The 24,679-nt window shown below is 43.0% G+C and overlaps 1 protein-coding gene across 1 annotated transcript in view; it reads right to left on the reverse strand.

The window, feature by feature from the left end:
• The window catches only part of CFAP47 (cilia and flagella associated protein 47), a 926,770-nt gene that overhangs the window by 83,261 nt on the left and 818,830 nt on the right, over nucleotides 1–24,679 (reverse strand). The window contains exons 59-60 of the mRNA XM_073550693.1: nucleotides 16,331–16,490; nucleotides 12,807–12,901 (exon numbers count right to left, since the gene is read on the reverse strand). Of these exons, the coding sequence (XP_073406794.1) occupies nucleotides 12,807–12,901; nucleotides 16,331–16,490 (255 nt within the window). The remainder of the gene's footprint in view (nucleotides 1–12,806; nucleotides 12,902–16,330; nucleotides 16,491–24,679) is intronic.

Genomic DNA, 24,679 nt, shown 5'->3' on the forward strand with positions numbered 1-24,679 from the left:
ATATACAACAGGGTCGCAAGAAGCGTGTTGATAAAAAAGGCGCAAAAAAACTCCCCATGAATTGAGGAAAATCAAGCGTCAAGCTGCCAAGATGCCATTTGCCACCAGTTTTGCCATATTTCAGAGCTGCAATGTTACTGGAGTATCAAAAAGCACAAGGTGTGCCACACTCAGGGACATGACCAAGGTAAGGAAGGCTGAAAAATGACCACCTTTGAACAAGAAACATAAGATAAAACGTCAAGACTGGGCCAAGAAATATCTTAAGACTGATTTTTCTAAGGTTTTATGGACTGATGAAATGAGAGTGACTCTTGATGGGCCAGATGGATGGGCCTGAGGCTGGATCAGTAAAGGGCAGAGAGCTCCACTCTGACTCAGATGCCAGCAAGGTGGAGGTGGGGTACTGGTATGGGCTGGTATCATCAAAGATGAACTTGTGGGACCTTTTCGGGTTGAGGATGGAGTGAGGCTCAACTCCCAGACCTACTGCCAGTTTCTGGAAGACACCTTCTTCAAGCAGTAGTACAGGAAGAAGTCGGTATCATTCAAGAAAAACATTATTTTCATGCAGGACAATGCTCCATCACATGCATCCAAATACTCCACAGCGTGGCTGGCCAGTAAATGTCTAAAAGAAGAAAAAATAATGACATGGCCCTCTTGTTCACCTGATCTGAACTCCATAGAGAACCTGTGGTCCCTCATAAAATATGAGATCTACAGGGAGGGAAAACAGTACATCTCTTGGAACAGTGTCTGGGAGGCTGTGGTGGCTGCGGCACGCAATGTTGATCGTAAACAGATCAAGCAACTGACAGAATCTATGGATGGAAGGCTTTTGAGTGTCATCATAAAGAAAGGTGGCTATATTGGTTACTGATTTTTTTTGTTTTGTTTTTGAATGTCAGAAATGTTTATTTCTAAATGTTGTGTTGTTATATTGGTTTACCTGGTGAAAATAAACAAGTGAGATGGGTATATTTTTGGTTTTTATTAAGTTGCCTAATAATTCTGCACTGTAATAGTTACCTGAAAAAACAGATATCCTCCTAAGAAAGCCAAATCTAAAAAAAAAACACTCCAACTTCCAAAAATATTAAGCTTTGATATTTATGAGTCTTTTCGGTTGATTGAGAACATAGTTGTTGTTCAATAATAAAAAGAATCCTCTCAAATACAACTTGCCTAATAATTCTGCACGCAGTGTATATAGATTATTGCTAGTCATTGCTGATTCCTGTCACCCACATGTCACATGTCTTTATCTTTATTGCTATAAGGATCATTATGTTATAAGGATTGTGAGAATCATGTGGGAATAGTGGATGAGGGCAGGTATATCTCGCCCAGATTCCTTTCCTATGTGGCCTAGTCTGGTCAGTATCGCACCTGCTTACTAATGAATAATGGGAGGTGGATATAAAAGGATGCAAGGTGGTTGTGTGAGTGTCTCAGCCTGGGAACACAGAGAGCCTGTCTGTGTGAGAGACACACGTGAGTGGAAGCAGTGCCCACTGCAACTGTGGTTTGGCTGGACGGGCGAAGCCCGCCAGTTGGTAGTTAGGTTGTCCATTGTTTAGTTAGTGCCGGACAGGCAAGGATTTGTTTTATGTTTTATTTCCTTTTGCATTGCTTTCACTGTTAATAAACCTGACCCAGGGTCAGTTATACCCGAAACCCAGCTCTGCGCCTGAGTTTCATGCTGAATGCACGTGACCTTTGACCCCAGCAAAGGCGATCCCGGAGTGTTTTATCACATTGTGGTGGAGAACGCAGGCATCACGTTGCAAGCATGAGCATGGAGGACGTGGTGAAAGCGCTGGTACAGTCCACCGCCGTCCAGGAAGAAGCTAATCGGGTGATGATGGCCAAGCTGAAGGAGTTGGTGGACATGACAGTTACCGATCGTTCGCTTCTCCAGCAGGTGGCGCAGCGCTTGGCAAGCTTACCTGAGCTTAACCTGGAAGCCGAGTCGAGAGTGATTCACGTGAGTCGGTACTGGCAGAAGATGACGACCGAAGATGACGTTGAGGCATACCTGACCACGTTTGAACGGACGGTGGTGCGAGAAAAATGGCCGAAGGCACGATGGGCCGGCCTGATTGCCCCGTTTCTTTCCGGTGAGGCCCAAAAGGCTTATTATGACTTAGAGCCTGAAGCCGCGCAGGACTTTGACAAACTGAAAGCCGAGATCTTGGCCCGGCTGGGAGTGACGACCGCTGTCCGTGCACAGAGAGTGCATCAATGGACTTATCAGCCGGATAAACCACCGCGGTCACAGATGTTCGACCTGATCCACGTGACGAAGAAGTGGCTACAACCCGAGATGCTGACAGCGCCAGAGATAATCCAGAGAGTCGTCATGGACAAGTACCTGAGAGCTCTACCGCCAGCTCTGAGGAAGTGGGTAAGCCATGGAAATCCTACGACGGCAGATCAACTGGTGGATCTGGTTGAACGTTACTCCGTGGCGGAAGGACTCCGAGACGACGCTACCCCACCTCGTTCTTCATCGTCTCCCCGTGGAACCGGTAAGACTGTTCCAGGGAGTAGGGGAGATGGAAAAATCCCTAAGACAGTGGGGGAGGAAAACGGGACTGCCCGCACTGCGAGGCCGAGAGTAACAAACTATGGTCTAAGCAAGGGGCCCGTTAGGTGTTTCCGCTGCCAAGAGATGGGACATATTGCTGCGAACTGTCCGGTCACTACTGAACCCATGCAGTGCAACGTCACAGACTCTAAAAACCGCATGTCTATGGTTGCACTGGTAGTGAGTGTGAATGCCGATCAAAAGGATGTGGAAAAACACTTGTGTGATTTAACTGTTGATGGCAAAAATGTGGTGGCATTGTTAGACTCGGGAAGTGTGGTGACTCTGGTGAAGGCCAGTCTGGTGTCAGCCCCGACTGGACCATCAGACAAATTTTCTGTAACGTGTGTGCATAGAGACACCTGTTCGTACCTCACCACGGTCATATGCATTACTACTTCCTATGGGTCTGTGCAACATAAAGTGGGACTCGTCCCGGCGTTATTCCATGATGTTATCCTGGGCCGGGATTTTCCCCACTTCTGGCAATTGTGGGAGAATCAGTTGATGCCCTCGGGTAATAGTGTACATGATTCTTCTCCCAGGGAGCGTGTGGGTCCCGAACCCCTGGAAGAGGTCTCCCCGGAAGACTCGGGGGAAGAGTCTGCGGGAAATGACCTGCAGTTCCCGTTTTCAGTCATGGCGGGTGATACGGAGGAGACCGGGGAAGTGGAGGAGGCTGACAGCCGTCCACCTCCCCGTTTGCCGGATTTAGAAGTTCAGAAAGATGACTTCCAAAGCGAGCAAATAAAGGATCCTACCCTTTCTCAGGCTAGGACAAATGTAAAAGTGATAAATGGGGTACCCGTAGAACCTGGCTCTAGGCTGGCATATCCTTACATGGTTCTGGAGAATGATTTACTCTATCAGATAGAGAAAAAGGGCGAAGATACGGTGCAACTATTAGTCGTGCCAAAACCCTACCGGCGGCAGGTGCTGGACCTGGCCCACGGACATGTGATGGGAGGTCACCTGGGAGTCCAGAAAACCACCGAAAGGATATTACACTGTTTTGTTTGGCCAGGCATGCATCACGATATCCGTGTATATTGTGAGTCTTGTCCTGTCTGCCAAGCCTCTGCACCTAAGCCCCGGTTCTGTAGCCCTTTGGTACCCCTACCTATTATTGAAGTCCCGTTTGAGAGGATTGGGATGGATTTAGTTGGGCCCCTTCCACGGTCTGCACGTGGACACCAACATATCCTGGTCATCTTGGATTATGCCACTCGTTACCCGGAGGCCATCCCTTTGCGTAACACGGCCACCAAGACGATTGCCAAGGAACTGGTGCATGTGTTTAGTCGGGTCGGTATACCAAAACAGATACTCACCGACCAGGGGACCCGCTTTATGTCCAGGGTAATGAAGGAGCTCTGCCGATTGTTACAAATCGAACCGTTACGCACATCCGTGTATCACCCTCAAACAGACGGGTTGGTCGAACGGTTCAATAAAACTCTGAAGCAGATGCTGAGAAAGGTGATAGACAAGGATGGGAAGAACTGGGACTATTTACTTCCGTATTTGCTTTTTGCCATCAGGAAAGTACCCCAGTCTTCCACGGGATTCTCGCCTTTCGAGTTATTGTACGCCCGACGTCCTCACGGACTGTTAGACGTTGCAAAGGAAACCTGGGATGGTCAGGTCACTCCGTTTAAAACAGTGATAGATCACGTCACACAAATGCAGGACCGTATTGCGGCTGTTATGCCTATCGTCAAAGAACACATGATACAGGCTCAAGGAGCCCAAAAAAGAATCCATGATAGGGGCGCCAAGATCCGTACGTTTGCATCCGGAGATAGGGTGTTGATCCTGGTCCCCACGGTGGACAGTAAGTTCCTGGCAAAGTGGCAGGGCCCCTTTGAGATCAAGGAAAGAGTTGGTGAAGTAAACTACAAAGTATACCAGGCAGGTAAACGGAAACCTGAACAGATTTATCATGTAAATCTGATAAAGCCCTGGAAGGATCGGTCTGCCTTGTCAGCGGAGATGGCCCGTCCTGTCTGCTTGCATACCGTACCGGAGGTACGGGTTGCAGAGACTCTCTCGGAGCGGCAAAAGACTGAGGTCAGGCAGTTTCTACTTTACAACCAAAAGTTTTTCTCAGAAAAACCCGGGCAGACTACGCTAATAAAACATGACATCGTAACGGAACCTGGTGTCACAGTTCACGTAAAGCCCTACCGAATCCCGGAAGCGCGCCGTGAAGCAGTTTCCCGAGAAGTGAAGGCAATGTTAGAGTTAGGAGTCATTGAGGAATCGCATAGTGCGTGGTCCAGCCCGATTGTGCTAATTCCTAAACCGGACGGCACCATCCGGTTCTGCAATGACTTCAGGAAACTGAATGCGGTCTCAAAATTCGATGCCTATCCTATGCCCCGGGTCGACGAGTTAATAGATCGGTTAGGAAAAGCCCGGTATATTACGACCCTAGATCTAACCAAGGGGTATTGGCAGATTCCTCTGGCTGAGGCTGCCAGAGAAAAGACGGCATTTGCTACGCCGGAAGGTTTATTTCAGTATGTGTATATGCCATTTGGACTGCACGGGGCACCGGCGACCTTCCAGAGACTGATGGATCGAGTCCTGAGGCCACATAGGTGGTACGCGTCGGCCTATTTGGATGACATTGTCATTTACAGCTTGGACTGGGAGACTCATCTCCAGAAAGTACAAGCTGTGATTGACGACCTGTGGGAGGCAGGTCTAACCACGAACCCCAGGAAATATCACATCGGGCTAGAAGAAGCCCGGTATTTGGGGTATGTAATTGGGAGGGGTGTTGTTAAACCCCAGGTTGATAAGATTCAGGAGGTTCAGGACTGGCCACAACCTGTCAACAAGAAGCAGGTGCAAGCCTTCCTGGGGATCGCCGGCATTATCGCCGGTTCATACCCAATTTTGCAGCCATCGCTACCCCCCTGATGGATCTTACAAAAGGGAAAGACTCCGTCATGATTAAATGGAGTTTAGCGGCTGAAGAAGCCTTCCATAGCCTAAAACGGGCACTTTGCTCTCAGCCCGTACTGGTGACTCTGGACTTCCGCAGCGAGTTTGTGGTACAAACGGATGCCTCTGATACCGGTATCGGGGCCGTACTCTCACAAGTGAGGGACGGAGTGGAACACCCAGTCCTCTATCTCAGCAGGAAGCTGAATAAACACGAGCAAAGGTATGCAGTCGTAGAAAAAGAGTGCCTCGCCATTAAGTGGGCTCTAGAAGCCCTCAAATATTACCTGGTGGGCCGAAAGTTCAGGCTGATCACTGACCATGCCCCTCTCAAGTGGATGCACTTGAACAAGGAACGGAATAGCCGGGTGACCCGGTGGTTCCTTACCCTGCAGGCCTACACTTTTATGGTGGAGCACCGCCCAGGGGTACAGATGGGAAATGCAGATGCCCTGTCCCGAGTGCACTGTTTGGCGGGTGTCATTGCTCGACCGGAGTGGTCTGAGCAGAAGGGGGGGATATGATCGCCAGCAAAGGCGATCCCGGAGTGTTTTATCACAGGATCTTTGGTTCATATGAGAGGTGTGGGGACTGATAATAGCTCCATAATACAGGTACATTTAGTATTATTAATTCTTGATAAGCTCAATGGATTATACAATCATCTCAAAGTCTGCTTAAGGTTTATGTAACTTGAAAACAGGAATGAATCAGAGCATATGAAAACTGATGATTTAGTACATATTCAGCAAAACGTCCATCTTGAATATAAATGTACATGATTTGTATATCTTCATAATAAAATATCAAATTCATATCCATAACAGTATGTGTGGAGATAAAAGATCTCAGAATTTCAGGAAAAGAAGATTTTGCCAACCATTAACTCCTTCACCACCTTGGTTTTTTCCTTTTTTGAGTTCCCTTTTTTTGCTCCCCTTCTTCCCGTAGCCATAACTTTTTTTTATTTTTCCGTCAATATGGTTATGTGAGGGTTTGCTTTTTGTGAGATGAGTTGTACTTTTGAAAGACACCACTGGTTTTGCAAAACGGGAAAAAAATTCAAAGTGCAGTGAAATTGAAAAAAAAAGTGCAATTCAACAAATGTTTTTTGCTTTGCTATTTTACCATGTTCATTAAATGTTCATTAAATGCTAAAACTGACCTGTCATTCTGATTCCCCAGGTCATTACAAGCCACCCCAATGTGCTTCTGGACATACTTCAAAACCTCCCCCAACCATTGAACCACCGGATCAGCCCCTGGAAACTCCGAATCCAGTCTGGAAAATTCATCAAAATGGGGGTTAAAACCATAGTTACAGAAAAACGGAGAGGTGCCAGTGGACTGATTAACCCAATTATTATATGCAAACTCAGCCATGAGCAACGAGGAACACCAATCATCCTGCTTGGATGTGGCAAGGAACCGCACAATCTGTTCTAGAGACTGATTGATGCTCTCCGTCTGACCATTGTTCTCGGGATGGTAGCCAGAGGAGAAGGTCAAGCTAATACCCAATCTCTTGCAAAACGCCCTAGAAAATTTGGACACAAATTGCACCCCTGTCAGACACCAAATTCAGAGGCACGCCATACAACTGCACAACGAGCTCAATAAACTTAGATAGTATTTCCACATAGGTCGTCCTGCCAGAGGAACAAAATGTGATTGTTTGCTAAATCTATCAACCACTACCCAGACAACTGTTTTGCCATTGGAAGGAGGGAGGTCAGTGATAAAATCCATGGACAAGTGAGTCCAAGGTGTATCCGCAATTGGCCAAGGCACTAATTCCCCAGTCGGCCGGTTATTGGGGACTTTAGCAGAAGCACATGTATCACAAGCAGACACAAACACGGCGATGTCAGAAGACATGGAGGACCACCAAAACAGTCTAGCAATAGCTCTCTGGGTGGCCACGACTCCAGGGCGTCAACTGAGAGCAGACTCGTGGAACTCCCAAAGCACCCTCAATCGATACTGAACTGGGACAAAGAGCTTGTTATAGGGAAATGACAGAGGAGAAAGAGATTGAGCCTCACGAATTTCAAGTTTCCGAGTCCAGCAGCCACAGGAGAGACAGAGGGGTGGATGTGACCTTTACGTAAGCGTTCTGAGATATAATCTTTCATAGCGGTACGTTCTAGGCTGGAAAGACTGCACAAACGGACCTTGGGCAATTTAGCACCCAGAATCAAATCAATTGTACAATCATAGGGGCGATGTTGTGGCAAGACCTCAGCCTCTTTTTCAGAAAACACGTTCTCAAAATCCTTCAAGTACTCTGGAATACCTTCCAGACTAACGGATGATACCAGAACAGCAAAAACCCAACCATTTGAACAAATACGACCCAATTTCACAATATCTTAAGATTCCCAGTCAATAACAGGATTATGCACTTGCAACCAGGGAAATCCCAACACCAGTCCCACTCGAAGGTTATCCAGAACATAACATGAAATTCATTCCTGATGCAAGAAACCCACCTTAAAGGCCCCGTCACACTAACCGATCTCGCTAGCGAGATCTCTGATTTTGTGACACATGCTCCTGGATACCCACTGTTTACCTTGGAAACCGGCGTACACGCTGGTTTCCAAGGTAAACGTCGGGTATCCAGGAATCGTGCGGCTCCTAGATACCCGATGTTTACCTTGGAAACCAGCGTGTACGCTGGTTTCCAAGGTAAACAGCGGGTATCCAGGAGTCACGCGGCTCCTGGATACCCGACGTTTACATTTGAAACCAGCATCCAGCATCGCTGGTCCTGATCGCTGGGGCTGTCTATGTGACAGCTCGCCAGCGATCAGCCTAACGATGTCCCAGCGATCCCATCATGTCGGATCGTTGGTGGGATCGCTGGGACATCGTTTAGTGTGACGGGGCCTTAAGGAGAAACTCCTCAGAGACAAAAATAACAATATCCTTAACCAGCGGTGTCTTAGCAATGGCAATGATATGGATTGGGTTTTCAAGCCTAACTGTCCGTATCTTACTCTTGGACACCAAGCTCGAGTCAATGAAGTTCATGAATGACCCACAATCCACAAAAGCTGAAGTGGGTATGAAACCATCCCCACAACAAAGTTCCATTTCCAACAACATTTTTTGAAATGAAGAAAAAGGTACCTGTGAGTCTGGGTAAACTCCTTGACAATCACCTAGACTCGGCAGCTTGTTAGTCAGTGGGTAAGAGGGGCAGTCCTTTTTCCAATGTCCAGGACTTCCACAATAAAAAAAATGCTTTATGTCATCGCTTCTTCTCCTTCTCCTTGAGGTTAGTGGCCCCAGCCTCCATAGGTTCCATATATGGCATCACTTCAGATTTAGCAGGATGTAAATGAACCCGTGGCTGAATTACTCCTCTCTCCCTCAACCTCCAATCCATACGAATTGCCTGAGTCATGGTCTCCTCCAAGGAGCTGGGAGGTGGATGGAGATCCAGAGTGTCCTTAAGATGATCCGACAGTCCTTTCCTGAACTGACATCTTAATGCAGAGTGGTTCCAGAACACTTTGGTGGACCACCGTTTAAACTCAGAACAATACCATTGAGCTGTGAGTTTACTCTGGGAGAGACCCATGACCGTGTCCTCTGCCACCCTGACATGGTCTGGTTTTTCATAAATCAGTCCTAAAGCCTCAAAGAACCTATTCACAGACACACATTCAGGGGCAGTAACATGTAAAGAAAAAGCCCAAGTTTGAGGACCCTCCCAGAGTAAAGAAATAACTATCCCCACCCATTGACTCTCATCACCTGAGGATCAGGATCTAAGGGAGAAAAGCAACTTATAACTCTCCCTGAATGTACATAACTTCTCCTTTTCTCCAGAGAAAGTATCTGGGAGCCTGACCATAGGTTCAGGAGAGTGTAAAAAAACATCCATGGGGTCCGAGTGCTTTTCATGGTCATAGAACTCTGAAAAGACTTAACCATCTCAGTAAGTTGCCTCCGAAGTTGATTATGGTAAATGGCCAAGGCTCTATGTTCCGCAGACAAAACCTGCATCACTTGAGTCAAATTAGACATCTGATCAACAAAGGGGATACATAGAGAGAGATAGAAGAGGAAAAAAATGTAAGGCCAGTTATAATGTCACGCTGAAGCATTGCAGGTAAATGCAGAGTAATGCAAACTCCATTAGATGTCAGCAAAGTGGAGTTTGCTAGAATCCTGCTCTGAGCAGACCAGCAGCACTGCAGCAAGGCTACCACCAGGTGGCAGCAGAATAGTCAGACAAGCCGGGTCGATACCAGAGAGTAGCATACTACCACAGGGAAGCCCACACACAGAGTCAGAGGAGTGCAGAAAGTACCAGTCTGAAGCAGAAGCACCAGAAGGAAGGGCAGAATCAGGTTAAAGCCAAAGCAGAATCAAGTACTAGGAAGTCCAAACACACAGGAACACAGAGAGATGGGACGGGTAGGACAGGGGTACACAGACACAGACAAAGTCAGCTAAACGCAGCAGGACAAATCTGGGTCATTAAAGGAAATATAAATGGCACTGCCTGCAGGATGCAGCGCAGGGAAATATCAGAACGGGAAAGAGGCAGAGAAAGTTAACCCTTGAATGACCAGACTGGAAAAGGAGAGACAAGACCCAAAACCGGGTCTGGATCATGACAGAAACAAAGCACTGAAAGTCTGAAAACATCAAACAAAAAGCGCTGGAGAGTTCTGAAGTGGCCAGCAACAAGTCCTGATCTAAATCCCATTCAACATCCGTGGAGAGATCTTAAAATTGCTGCTGGGAGGGGGCACCCTTCAAATATGGGAGACCTGGAACAGTTTGCAAAAGAAGAGTGGTCTAAAATTCCAGTTGAGTGGTGTAAGAAGCTTGTTGGTTAAAGGAAGCGATTGATTGCAGTTATTCATTTGAAAGTGGGTGCAACCAAATATTAAGTCAATTACAAATTTGTCAGGCCCATCTTTCTGGTTTTGTGAGAAATTATGTCGAATTTGCCTTTTTTCCCTCTCTGGGTTTTTTTTTTGCGTTGTTCCAGTACACACAAAGTCAATAAACATGTATATAATAACAAAACATGCAATTGTAATAACTATATATATATATATATATATATATATATATATATATATATATACACTGCTCAAAAAATAAAGGGAACACTTAAATAATAGAATAAAACTCATAGTAAATCAAACTTATGAAAAAACAAACTGTCCACTTAGGAAGCAACACTGATTGACAATCATTTCACATGCTGTTGTGCAAATGGAATGGACAACAGTTGTAAATTATTGGCAATTATTAAGACACTCTCAATAAAGGAGTGGTTCTGCAGGTAGGGACCAAAGACCACATCTCAGAAGCAATGCTTTCTGGCTGATGTTTTGGTCACTTTTGAATGCTGGTTGTGCTTTCACACTCGTGATAGCATGAGACGGACTCTACAACCCACACAATTGGCTCAGGTACTGCAGTTCATCCAGGATGGCACATCAATGCGAGCTGAGGCAAGAAGGTTTGCTGTGTCTGTCAGCGTAGTGTCCAGAGGCTGGAGGCACTACCAGGGGACAGGCCAGTACACCAGGAGACATGGAGGGGGCCGGAGGAGCACTGCCAGAGCCCTGCAAAATGACCTCCAGGTAGGCCACAAATGTGCATGTGTCTGCACAAACGGTTAGAAACCGACTCCATGAGGATGGTCTGAGGGCCCGATGTCCACAGATGGGGGTTGTGCTCACAGTCCAACACCATGCAGGATGCTTGGCATTTGCCACAAAACACCAGGATTGGCAAATTGGCCACTGGCGCCCTGTGCTCTTCACAGATGAAAGCATGTTCACACTGAGTCCATGTGACAAACATGACAGAGTCTGGAGATGCCATGGAGAGTGATCTGCAGCCTGCAACATCCTTAAGCATGACCGGATTGGCAGTGGATCAGTAATGGTGTGGGGTGGCATTTCTGCCAGAGGTAGCCTGACTGCCATTAGGTACCGAGATGAGATCCTCAGACCCCTTGTGAGACCATATGCTGGTGCGGTTGGCCCTGGGTTCCTCTTAATGCAGGACAATGCCAGACCTCATGTTGCTGGAGTGTGTCAGCAGTTCCTGCAAGATGAATGCATTGAAGCTATAGACTGGCCCTCCCGTTCCCCTGACCTGAATCCTATTGAGCACGTCTGGGACATAATGTCTTGCTCCATCCACCAATGTCACGTTGGAACACAGACTGTCCAGGAGTTGACGGATGCTTTAGTCCAGGTCTGGGAAGAGATCCCTCAGGAGACCATCCGACCCCTTATCAGAAGCATGCCCAGGCGCTGTACAGTAGGGACGTCGTACAGGCACGTGGAGGCAACACACAATACTGAGTCTCATTTTGAGTTGTTTTAAGTACATTACATTCCACTTTAATTTTGTGTGTGACTCCAAATCCAGCCCTCCATTGGCTAATAAATTTGATTTCTATTGATGGTTTTTGTGTGATTTTGTTGTCAGCACATTCAACTTTGTACAGAACAAAGTATTGCAATGAGAATATTTCATTCATTCAGATCTAGGATGTGTTATTTGAGTGTTCCCTTTATTTTTTTGAGCAGTGTATATATATATATATATATATATATATATATATATATATAAAGTATAAAAGCAAATTCCTATTTCAGCACTAATTACAGGGATACCGTAGCAGCAATAATTATAGGGAATAATTAACTTTATACCGCACAAGATGTGATTTAGAAGAATGATGGGATATTACATTTTGCTTCATACCATAAGAATGGCTGAATATTTTGCTACTTTACTCTTCTCGGGAACATTTTCTCTATTAATAAACTTAGTTTTATTATTTCTAAAGAAATGTCTCTCTTCTGAAGAAACTCATTAATCTTGAGCTCTGTTCAGTTTTCTATGTTTACAGATCATTAAGTTGCTCACAGGTGATTGCAAAGTGTGAAACCAGCAGGAGATTGCTTCCCTCAAAAATAATCAAGACATCAAACCTAATAAAACTGAAAAAAGCTCTCACCTTTTATACTCTTATACACCACACACAGACACACAACATGGAACCATATTAGTAGTTTCTGAGACATCAAATTAATTAGAAATCACGAATCGCTGTAATGTAATACACAGAAAAATGAAATTGTATATTTAGACAAAACAATTATCATTTACAAATTATTGGTAATCCAGAGAAAGACAAAAAAAGTCATAGTGCTAACTGAAAATGAAGGGATTCTTGTGCATAGTCTTTAGGTATTATGGAAAATACCTGCAGCTGAGGTGGATGGCTGTGCTTCTGGAATCCCATGAATTGGATAAATCCAACGTATACCTAAAATACCTCCATCTTCTGTCTTTGAAATGCTGTTTAAAACATAAAAATTAAAAGGAGCTTAACTTGCAAAAACATAATCTCTATATTCTCTTGTTTCTAAATCTATAAAAAGTTGAAATTTGACTGATCTTGTAAACCAAAAAGTATAAATGTGTCATAAACATCTGCAAATCTTATTCAAATAATAGTAGAATATAATATTCCTTTGTTTCCTCAAGGTCAAAAGGTTCAATTATTGACTCAATACAAACCTAGAGTCAGCCGCTCGGCTCAAGAACAGAGCAAAGCTAATAAGTCACAAAATGCTCCAATCACAGCTGATCACTGCTGCTTGGCTGGGTCCTAGAGCCAAGACTTTCATTGATTAAAACTTCTGACATGTCATAATGAGATGGAAGAAGTTTTTCTTTAACTGTTACCCTTTAAGTTTATTTTGAAGGGGAATCTCCTGAAAAATGAAAATTGAATCTTATTGTTTACTTCAAGCAATTGCCACACTTTTCCTGTGTTCCCATTTCCCTTCCTTACTGTTTGTGTTGCTTACATTAAAAGGGTCGTCCACTACTCAAACAACTCCTTCTTAAATACTATATTCCCACATAAAAATAAAAATAACAGATACCTCCAGTTTCGGCGCTGTTTCAGCTATGTTGGCACTGGGTCTCAGGGCTCGCGTGACATTTTTATGCATGTGCAGTGAATTGTTGGGAACTAATAAGCTGCTTCACTCACACTTTCTTTGGACAAACCTCAGACATCCAAAGGTAGTGTGAGAACTGCAGCCTATTAGAAACCACTGATTGGCTGCAGTGCTCACATGGCATAACAATGTCACGTGGTCTCTGGGAAACCCGACGCTAGTAGAGTCCAGTGCCAGGTTTTTATATTGGGAATATAGTATTTAAAAAAGTTTGTCAGAGGACTGGACAAACGCTTTAAGACTTGTCTGCGTATTCTGATTTTCATTATGAACCACTGAAGAGTAAGTTGCTAAAAAAATCTTTAAACTTGTTGGGCAAAAAGAAACTTTAGACATAAAATCTGCATCATGATTTCACTTCTTTAAAGTGCCAACAATGGGGGAGATAATCAAAAACTGCTAATAGTTGCAAACTGACTTTTTGAATAGTAAGATTTTGTGGTTTTGTTGAACTTGTGAAAAATTTTTTTTGCTGGCACTGTATTATTATAATTATTATTTTTACTTTAACCCCTTACTTACCGCTGACGTAATACTACATCAGCTGTAAATATCCCCTGCTTTGAGGTGGGCTCTGGCAGTGAGCACACCTCAAAGCCGCGACATGTCAGCAGTTATAAGGCGCAAGTGGAGTCGCAATCACATGCTGACAGCAGGCATTTAAGGCCTCTTTCACACTTCACTTTTTTCACGTCAGTCATAATCCGCCAATTTTTGAAAAAAACAGATCTGCCAAAAAAGGGGCGGATCCGTTTTTTCCAACATAGACTTACATTAATGGAGGATCTTGACTGACGGTCATCCGTCACCCCCATTTTTTGACGGATCCACCAAAATTTTTCTGGCTCCCGGGTGGATGAGACAGAAACTGCAACGTTTTTTCTTCTTGACGGTCCGCTATTTTCATGTGCGCATGCCTGGAAGCTTTGCTCCGGGATCATTTTTAACCCAGTAATGCCGTTCCAGGATTTAAAAAAAAAAGTCTCTCTCTACTTCCAGGCTGCGGTTCCTTTAAAATTTCACTTTAGCTGGATCCGTCAAAAGAACGGTCTGGTGACACCCGTTGATCTCACAATGATCACGGATCCGTTTTCTGCCATTTTCGCGGATAACAACTGACAGACAACAATGTAAGTGTGAAACAGGCCTAACTAGTATTTCCAGCGCCCGAAATGAACGCATCGCCGACTTGTCATGTGATCAGGGGTCAGCGACACATTGTCTTGACAGCAAGAGGTCTCATAGAGACCTCTATGGTTGTTGCAGGCAGATTGCCCCCTGGTGGTCGGTGCTCATTGCAATGCAGTAAATCTGCTACATATAGGCAATCTGAGCATCGCCTATATGTAGCAGAGCCGATCAAGTATGGCATGCTTCTAGCCTCCCATGGAGGCTATTGAAGCATGCCAAAAGTAAAAAAAGTGTTTCAAAATTGAAAAAAATAAAAAAACAAAGGTTTAAATCACCCCCCTTTCACCCCAATTAAAATAAAACAGCAAAAAAAAAATCAAACCTACATATATTTGGCATCGCCGCACTCAGAATCACCTGATCTATCAATAAAAAAAGGTTTTACCTGATCGTTAAACAGCGTAGTGAGAAAAAAATTGAAACGCCAGAATTACGTTCTTTTGGTCGCCATGACATTGCATTAAAATGCAATAACGGGCGATCAAAAGAACGTATTTGCAAAAAAGTGTTATCATTAAAAACGTCAGCTCGGCATGCAAAAATAAGCCCTCACCCGACCCGAGATCATGAAAAATGGAAACGCTACGGGATTCGGAAAATAGCGCAATTTTTTATTTTTAGCAAACTTTGGAATTTTTTCACCACTTAGATAAAAGAGAATCTAGACATGTTTGGTGTCTATGAGCTCGCAATGACCTGGAGAATCAATAAAGTGTGGGATTGCACTTTTTTTGCAATTTCACCGCACTTGGAATTTTTTTCACATTTTTGAGTACACGACATTGTAAAACCAATGGTGTCACTCAAAAGTACAACTCATCCCGCAAAAAATAAGCCCACAGATGGCCATATTGACGGAAAAATAAAAAAGTTATGACTCTGGAAAGAAGAGGAGCGAAAAAGGAAAAATCGAAAAAAGCTCCAGGAGTTAAGGGGTTAAAAACAACATTACTTTGGCTTGGTCCAAGTTTAAAGTTGTCCGAAACTAAAATATGGCACCTATTATTGTGAATTATGGCTTAATGCATTAACCATTTTAAACAAATAGAAAAGAGAAGGTGATGAAAAGACCCCTGGTCTAATCGCCAACACATGATGCTAATGCACTTTTAAGCACATAAAATGTGTTGGAACAGTTGGAACAGGCTATAACGGATGTTCCTATTGTAGATACTCATTAGTCACGTGTAATTTGTCACCTTTACAAAAATTGAAAGACTCTTGTCTGACTACAAAAAGCTTTTACAAGCGATGATACTTTTAAAAGGGGGTTCTACTAGGTACTAACCATGCAGGGTACTCAAACTTTTGCACTGACCAATTTCCCTTTTTGTAATAATTAAAAACGTAAAGGGAATGTGTCATCTTTATCTTTAGGCTTTTTAGAGATCATTTAATATTCAACTCACTTAACCGTTCACAATAACAGTAATATTGACCAGGAGGTGCCCGAACTTTTATATACTACTGTATCTATTCTCATCTTCTTTAACGTACATGTAAAAGACTTCTAATCATTTGCTTGTTTTATAAAAATTATATAAATGTTCTATTTCACAGAATTTACCTTTTTAGTTCTGTACTCAAATCTTCAACATCATCATGGTCCCAGTTGCCTCCATTTGCTTTTACCATGTGTACGACCACCAAAGCTTCATACAGTTTCATAGTATCAGGGGCAAAAAGTACTGGGATATGCAATTTTTCCTTAGCAGCTAAAGGAATGCCTAAACACAATAAATGTCAAGTAAATGCCAGCCATACATTTAGAAAGTAAAAGTATTATTTTATTAATTATAATTATTTTATTATTTCAAATGCACATAACAGACATGATCTAATTATCAGAGAGAACCTATACTGCCCAAATGTGCCAAACATGTCAAAAGGACATAGCCCATGAACAGGTATATTTTATACAGCAGTACCATTTTCAGTTATATACTATTTTCACAACTTGTGTGCGCCCCATACATAGTGTGAAAAAGTCTTATTTCTATTGATAAACTATAAAAAGTTGTATAACGGCTTCAACCCCATAAATAACCACTTTTACTGCAGATGATGTAAACCTCTTCATACTTTATGAGTCCATATCAGTTGATTATCATAAAAATCTATATTCTCGTTGTCAGTGTTATAAGTATGCATTAACGGTGCATGCAATCAAATCTTTATAAACAGGAAGGTAAGAACAGCTTTCAAAATCTGTATCAGAACATTGCCATGGCTCCATCTCATTAATCTTGTTCTATGAGAAAATAGAAGGTTGAACATTTTTTGACAAAAGGAAAATGAAATTGCCTTTAAGTACAATTGGATTTTTAGACAAGTCTGAATTAGGTCTGAGTTATCTTTGATCAGGTGTGACAGATAATTAGATTTTGACTATTCTTATTCTTATATTGCAATTTATTTATTAAAATTAAATGGAAACTCAGACACTGGAATACAGGGGAATTCATAGCCTGTCTGGTTAAAAGTTATTTAGGTTTTATTAAAAGACATATGACTACCTCGTAAGAAGTTGCCATCATAACTGTATTATAATGTTAGCAAGTAGCAGGAGTAACAGCTCATTCAGACATCAGTTTTTCTCCAATGAGTTCTATCAGTGTTTTTCATGAATGGAACTCATTCCTAGAGTGGTTGAAGCGTGATTAACACAAAACGGCTGTAGTCCTTGTTTTTTTGCTGCATGCCTGCACGTACCTAGCCCTTTTAAACCTTATCCATGTACTTATGGTTTAAATAAAGGACTGTGTTTTTTATACTTTTTTTGCCAGTGCTGCATTCTTTCTTGCTTTTGGATATGAATCTTTCCTAGAGTGGATTATGGAGCTGTTCGCATGCCCATATATTTTATCGGACCAAGTGGTCTACACAAAATTACCAAGACATGACTGATTTTGATACATTTCTCGCTGACTGGTTGATAGGAGAAGCTGGAAAACCTCCACAAGTTTGTTGGAGTTTTTTCCATATGAGAAAAACTGATGAAACTCTGATGGTAAAAACTGATACAGGAACCAAACACTGATGAAAATCTGATCCGGAACACTGATGACAATTGGACCATTTTTTGCGTACGAGAAAAATAACTGATGTCTGTATGAACTCTTCGATGGAAGTAATTATGGATGCTGGATCAACCTAGAGGTGTAACCACGGCATGCATAATAGCACAATGGCACAACTGATTAAATTTAATGATGTGGTGGATTCATAACTGGCTTAGTGATCGGACCCAAAGAGTGGTCGTAAATGGCTGCACATCTAGATGGAAGAATGTCTCAAGTGGGGTACCACAGGGCTCTGTCCTGGGCACTGTATTGTTCAACATCTTTATCAACGATTTAGATGAAGGAATTGAGGGTACACCGATTAAATTTGCTGATGACACAAAGCTAGGAGGGATAGCTAATACTAGAGAAGAGAGAGAGAGGATTCAAAAAGATATAAATAAACTGGAGAAGTGGGCAGCAACTAACAGAATGGTTTTTAACAGGGAAAAATGCAAAGTACTACATCTGGTCAATAAAACTGAAAAAAGCATATACAGAATGGAAGGAATAGGCCTAAGCAACAGCACATGTGAAAAAGACTTGGGTATATTAATAGATCACAGACTGAATATGAGTCAACAGTGTGATGCAGCAGCAAAAAAGGCAAATGCAATTCTAGGATGTATTAACAGAAGCATACAGTCTAGATCACGTGAAGTCATTATTTCCCTCTACTCCTCTTTGGTCAGACCTCATCTGGAATACTGTGTCCAGTTTTGGGCACCACATTTTAAAAAAGACATCAACAAATTGGAGCAAGTTCAGAAAAGAGCAACCAGAATGGTGACTGGTCTGCAAACCCTGTCTTATGAGGAAAGGTTGCAGGATTTGGGATTGTTTAGTTTGCAAAAGAGAAGACTGAGAGGAGACTTAATAGCTGTCTACAAATATCTAAAGGGCTGTCACATTGTAGAAGGATCAACTTTATTCTCATTTGCACAAGGAAAGATTAGAAGCAATGGGATGAAACTGAATGGGAGTAGACACAGATTAAATATTAGAAAAAACTTTTTGACAGTTAGAGTGATCAATGAGTGGAGCAAGCTGCCATAAGAAGTGGTGAGTTCTCCTTCAATGGAAGTCTTCAAACAGAGGCTGGACAGACATCTGACTGGGATGATTTAGCGAATCCTGCTTTGAGCAGGGGGTTGGACCAGATGGCCCAGGAGGTCCCATCCAACTCTACGATTCTATGATTCTATGCTATTTGAGTTCCATGACTGTTTTCATTTACTTTGAATAAGTATTGTGCTATCCAAAAATCTTGGGTACAGGTTATTGCATGCTACATCTGTATAGTCAGTAATCAAGGCGACAAAAAGATTTACATAAAACCTGTAGACACAAAACAGAAGGCACTGGTGTGCAGACACATGAACCTTGCAGAGTTTGAATACCCAGAAGGCAAATTTACAACTTTCTTGTTTGCTAATAATTAAAAAGTTCTGACTATCTATTAACAAAGGGTATGTGATGGGCTCCCTCCCTCCAAGTGCTCCAATCGTGGTTGTTTAAACATTTAGATGCCGGCATTTAAATGGTGCGATTAGTTCACATTGGTCCCTTACAATACAGACACAGGGCAATTATGTATTACATTGGCTGCCGTGGACCTGCTGAAGGCTTCCATTACTGTCATATTGGTAATTCTGTGAAGCCCAGCCATCCTATGTGGACTGCAGTACTGCATTGCAATATGTAGAACAAGATATCATAGGGTCGCTGGTTCAAGCTCCCTCAGGGGACTACAAAATAAAGGGGAGCAAAACACAGTCACTTTTATAAAAGAATCTGAGTTTACTTGTAGATCACACTCTAAATAGCAGCATGCAATGTCAATCAGCGGCTTCTGAGGCCATCAGGATATAGTCATGAACAGAAGAGTCATAAGTTCACTGGACAAAGGCATAATATTACAATTTTATAAAGGCCTCACCTGGAATGTGTCATTCAGTTTTGGACACAGATGCCAAAGTAGAAAAGGTGCAGAGAAGAGCCATAAAAATAGGGAAAGGGGCATATCTTATGCATGATTAAAGCGTAAACAAACCCAAACAGGTATTTAAATGGTCCTTACAAAAAATATAGTGAAAAGCTCTATCTAAAGTTCCCTCAGAAGACAAAGGGCATTCTTTCCATCTGGAAAAAAAGGTTCAATTTCCAGAGGCAAAAAACATTCTTTACCATGAGAACTGTTCATTTATTGAATAGTTAGCATAAGGAGTAGAGTTGAGCGATACCGTCCGATACTTCAAAGTATCGTATCGGATGGTATCGGCCGATCTTTAAAAAAAGTATCGGTATCGCCGATTCCGATACCGGAAGTCCCATTCAAGTCTATGGGACTTCCGGTATCGGAATAAGAAAAACCCTTTCCTGCCCTTGTACAGCCTCTCTGGGGTCTGTACGGGCCTTTCGGGGGGCTGTGCCGGCCTGCCAGGGGGTCTGTGCAGGCTCCGGTGGTCTGTGCCGGCCAGCCGGTGGTCTGTGCAGGCTCCGGGGGGCTGTGCCGGCCTGCCGGGGGGCTGTGCCGGCCTGCCGGGGGGCTGTGCAGGCTCCGGGGGGCTGTGCCGGCCTGCCGGGGGGCTGTGCCGGCCTGCCGGGGGGCTGTGCCGGCCTGCCGGGGGGCTGTGCCGGCCTGCCGGTGGTCTGTGCAGGCTCCGGGGGTCTGTGTAGGCATCGTCCGATGGGACTACAAGTCCCATCGGGCGATGCCTGCTACCATGACAGTGATTGACACATTAGCCAATGATGGGACAGTAGTAGTCCCATCATCCGGCTAATGTGTTAAATGTAAAAAAAAAAAAAAAAAAAAAAAAATTACATGCTACATACATACAACATGCATACTACATACATGCTACATTCATACTACATACTACATACATGCTACATTCATACTACATAAATACTACATGCAACATACATACTACATATATACTACATGCATGCTACATACATACTGCATGCTACATACATACCACATATATACTACATACATACTACATGCATGCTACATGCATGCTACATGCTACATACATAACACATATATACTACATGCATGCTACATACATACTACATGCTACATACTACATATATACTACATGCATGCTACATACTACATGCTACATACATACTACATGCTACATACATACTACATATATACTACATGCATGCTACATACATACTACATATATACTACATGCATGCTACATACATACTACATGCTACATACTACATGCATGCTACATACATACTACATGCATGCTACATACATACTACATGCATGCTACATACATACCACATACATACTACATGCTACATACATACCACATATATACTACATACATACAATACATTCATACAATACATACATAGACATACAGTACATATAACATAGAGTAACATACTTACCAATACTTGTCACATTGTTCCCCGAAGCCATTGTCTATTCCGGGATAAATATTAACATAACAAACCACAAAAATACTCACCCACGATCCGAAGCAGTCCACGAGTGTGTCCCACGACGATCTTGGGTAGAGAACTGCAGCATCAGATGATGCTGCCGTTCTCTACGGGCTGCAGGAATCCAATGACGGAAGGTAGGTATCCTTCCGCACTGTATTCCTCCGCCACTTAAAAAAAAAAAGTCCCTAGTCTCACTTTATGCCATTGCTGTGTGGGAATTTCCCACACAGCAATGGCATAAAGTGAGACTAGGGACTTTTTTTTTTTAAGTGGCGGAGGAATACAGTGCGGAAGGATACCTACCTTCCGTCATTGGATTCCTACAGCCCGTAGAGAACGGCAGCATCATCTGATGCTGCAGTTCTCTACCCAAGATCGTCGTGGGACACACTCGTGGACTGCTTCGGATCGTGGGTGAGTATTTTTGTGGTTTGTTATGTTAATATTTATCCCGGAATAGACAATGGCTTCGGGGAACAATGTGACAAGTATTGGTAAGTATGTTACTCTATGTTATATGTACTGTATGTCTATGTATGTATTGTATGAATGTATTGTATGTATGTAGTATATATGTGGTATGTATGTAGCATGTAGTATGTATGTGGTATGTATGTAGCATGCATGTAGCATGCATGTAGCATGCATGTAGCATGCATGTAGTATGTATGTAGTATGTATGTAGCATGCAGTATGTATGTAGTATATATGTAGTATGTATGTAGTATATATGTAGTATGCATGTAGTATGTATGTAGTATGTATGTAGCATGCAGTATGTATGTAGCATGTATGTAGTATGTATGTAGTATATATGTAGTATGCATGTAGTATGTATGTAGTATGTATGTAGCATGCAGTATGTATGTAGCATGCATGTAGTATGTATGTAGTATATATGTAGTATGTATGTAGCATGCATGTAGTATGTATGTAGTATGTATGTAGCATGCAGTATGTATGTAGTATGTATGTAGTATATATGTAGTATGCATGTAGTATGTATGTAGCATGTATGTAGTATGTATGTAGTATATATGTAGTATGTATGTAGCATGCATGTAGTATGTATGTAGTATGTATGTAGCATGCAGTATGTATGTAGCATGTATGTAGTATGTATGTAGTATATATGTAGTATGTATGTAGTATGTATGTAGTATGTATGTATGTAGTATATATGTAGCATGCATGTAGTATGTATGTAGCATGCATGTAGTATTTTTTTTTTTTTTTTTTTTTTTTTTTACATTTAACACATTAGCCGGATGATGGGACTACTACTGTCCCATCATTGGCTAATGTGTCAATCACTGTCATGGTAGCAGGCATCGCCCGATGGGACTTGTAGTCCCATCGGACGATGCTTGCACAGACCCCCGGACATCAGCACAGCCCCCCGGCAGGCCGGCACAGCCCCCCGGCAGGCCGGTACAGACCCCCACAGGGTGCACAGCCCCCCGGCAGGCCGGCACAGCCCCCCGGCAGGCCGGTACAGACCCCGGGCAGTCCACACAGCCCCCCGGCAGGCCGGCACAGCCCCCCGGCAGGCCGGCAGAGACCCCCGGAAGGCCCGAAATGACGGCGCATCATGATGCGCACACACCGCGCATCATGATGACGTCAGGCCGTCAATCAACTGAACTTCCGATTCCGATGCCGAATTCCGATATTGAAAAAATATCGGAAGTCGGTATCGGAATTCCGATACAGCAAGTATCGGCCGATACCCGATACTTGCGGTATCGGAATGCTCAACACTAATAAGGAGCTGTTTACATACCCCGGCAGAATTTTTGCTTTCTTGGTCTTTTTTCAGAGAATATGAAAGGTGACACCAAAACTTTTTCTCCACTCATAGATAGTGGTTGGGTGAAGCCATTTATTGTCAAACTATTGAGTTTTCTCTTTTTAAATCATAATGACAACCCAAAACATCCAAATGACTCTGATCAAAAGTTTACATACCCTGGTTATTTTGGCCTGATAACATGCACAGAAGTTGACACAAATGGGTTTGACTGGCTACTAAAGGTAACATTCTCACCTGTGACCTGTTTGCTTGTAATCAGTGTGTGTGCATAAAAGCTGAGTAAGTTTTTGGGATCCAGACAGACTCTTGCATCTTTCATCAAGCCACTGACATTTCTTGATTGTGAGTCATGGGGAAAGCAAAAGAATTGTCAATGGATCTATGGGAAAAGGCAGTTGAATGGTGTTAAACAGGAATGGGATACAAAAAGATATCCAAGGAATTGATAATGCCAGTCAGCAGCATTCAATCAGTGATTAACGAATGGAAAATCAGGGGCTCTGTAAAAACAGAGCCACGGTCAGGTAGACCAACAACAAATTTGTCCACAACTGCCAAGAAAATTGTTCGGGTTGCAAAGAAAAACCCACAAATAACAGCTGAAATACTGGATTCTCTGAAAACTAGCGGTGTGGCTGTTTTAAGATGCACAATAAGGAGGCACTTGAAGAAAAATGGGCTGCATGGTCGAGTTGCCAGAAGAAAGCCATTACTGCGCAAATGCCACAAAGTATCTTGTCTACAATGCGCAAAACAGCACAGAGACAAGCCTCAAAACTTCTGGGACAAGGTCATTTGGAGTGATGAGACCAAAATTGAACTTTTTGGCCACAACCATAAACGTTACACTTGTAGAGAGGTCAACAAGGCCTATGATGAAGGGAACACCATTCCTACTGTAAAGCACGGAGGTGGATTGCTGATGTTTTGGGGATGTGTAAGCTACAAAGGCACAGGAAACTTGGTCAAAGTTGAAGGAAAGAAGAAAATACTGCTGCACCTGGGACGTATTTGGACATTCCAACATGACAATGACACAAGGTCAAGTCGACCTGTCGTTGGCTACAGCAGAACAAAGTGTATGTTCTGGAGTGTCCATCTCAGTCTCTTGACCTCAATATCATTGAGCCACTCTGGGGAGATCTCAAGCATGCAGTTCATGCTAGACAGCCCAGGAATTTACAGGAACTGGAGGCTTTTTGCCAAGAAGAGGGGGCAGCTTTACCATTTGAGAAAATAAAGAACCTCATCCAAGACTAACATAAAAGACTTCAAGCTGTCATTGATGTTAGAGGGAGCAATACACGGTATTAAGAAATGGGGTATGTAAGCTTTTGATCAGGGACATTTGGATCTTTTGGGTTGTCATTATGATTTAAAAAGAGAAAACACAGTAGTTTGACAATAAATGGCTTCACCCAACCACTAACCAATAATGAGTGGAGAAAAAGTTTAGGTGTTATCATTCATAATCTCTAAAAAATGGACAAGAAAGCAAAGATTCTGCCAGGGTATGAAAACTTTTGAGCACAACTGTAATTGTTGGTGACTTAAAAAAAAACAGATG

Source organism: Dendrobates tinctorius, unplaced genomic scaffold (assembly GCF_039654945.1).
Source record: "Dendrobates tinctorius isolate UK_male_01 unplaced genomic scaffold, ASM3965494v1 ptg000166l, whole genome shotgun sequence".
NCBI lineage: Eukaryota > Metazoa > Chordata > Amphibia > Anura > Dendrobatidae > Dendrobates > Dendrobates tinctorius.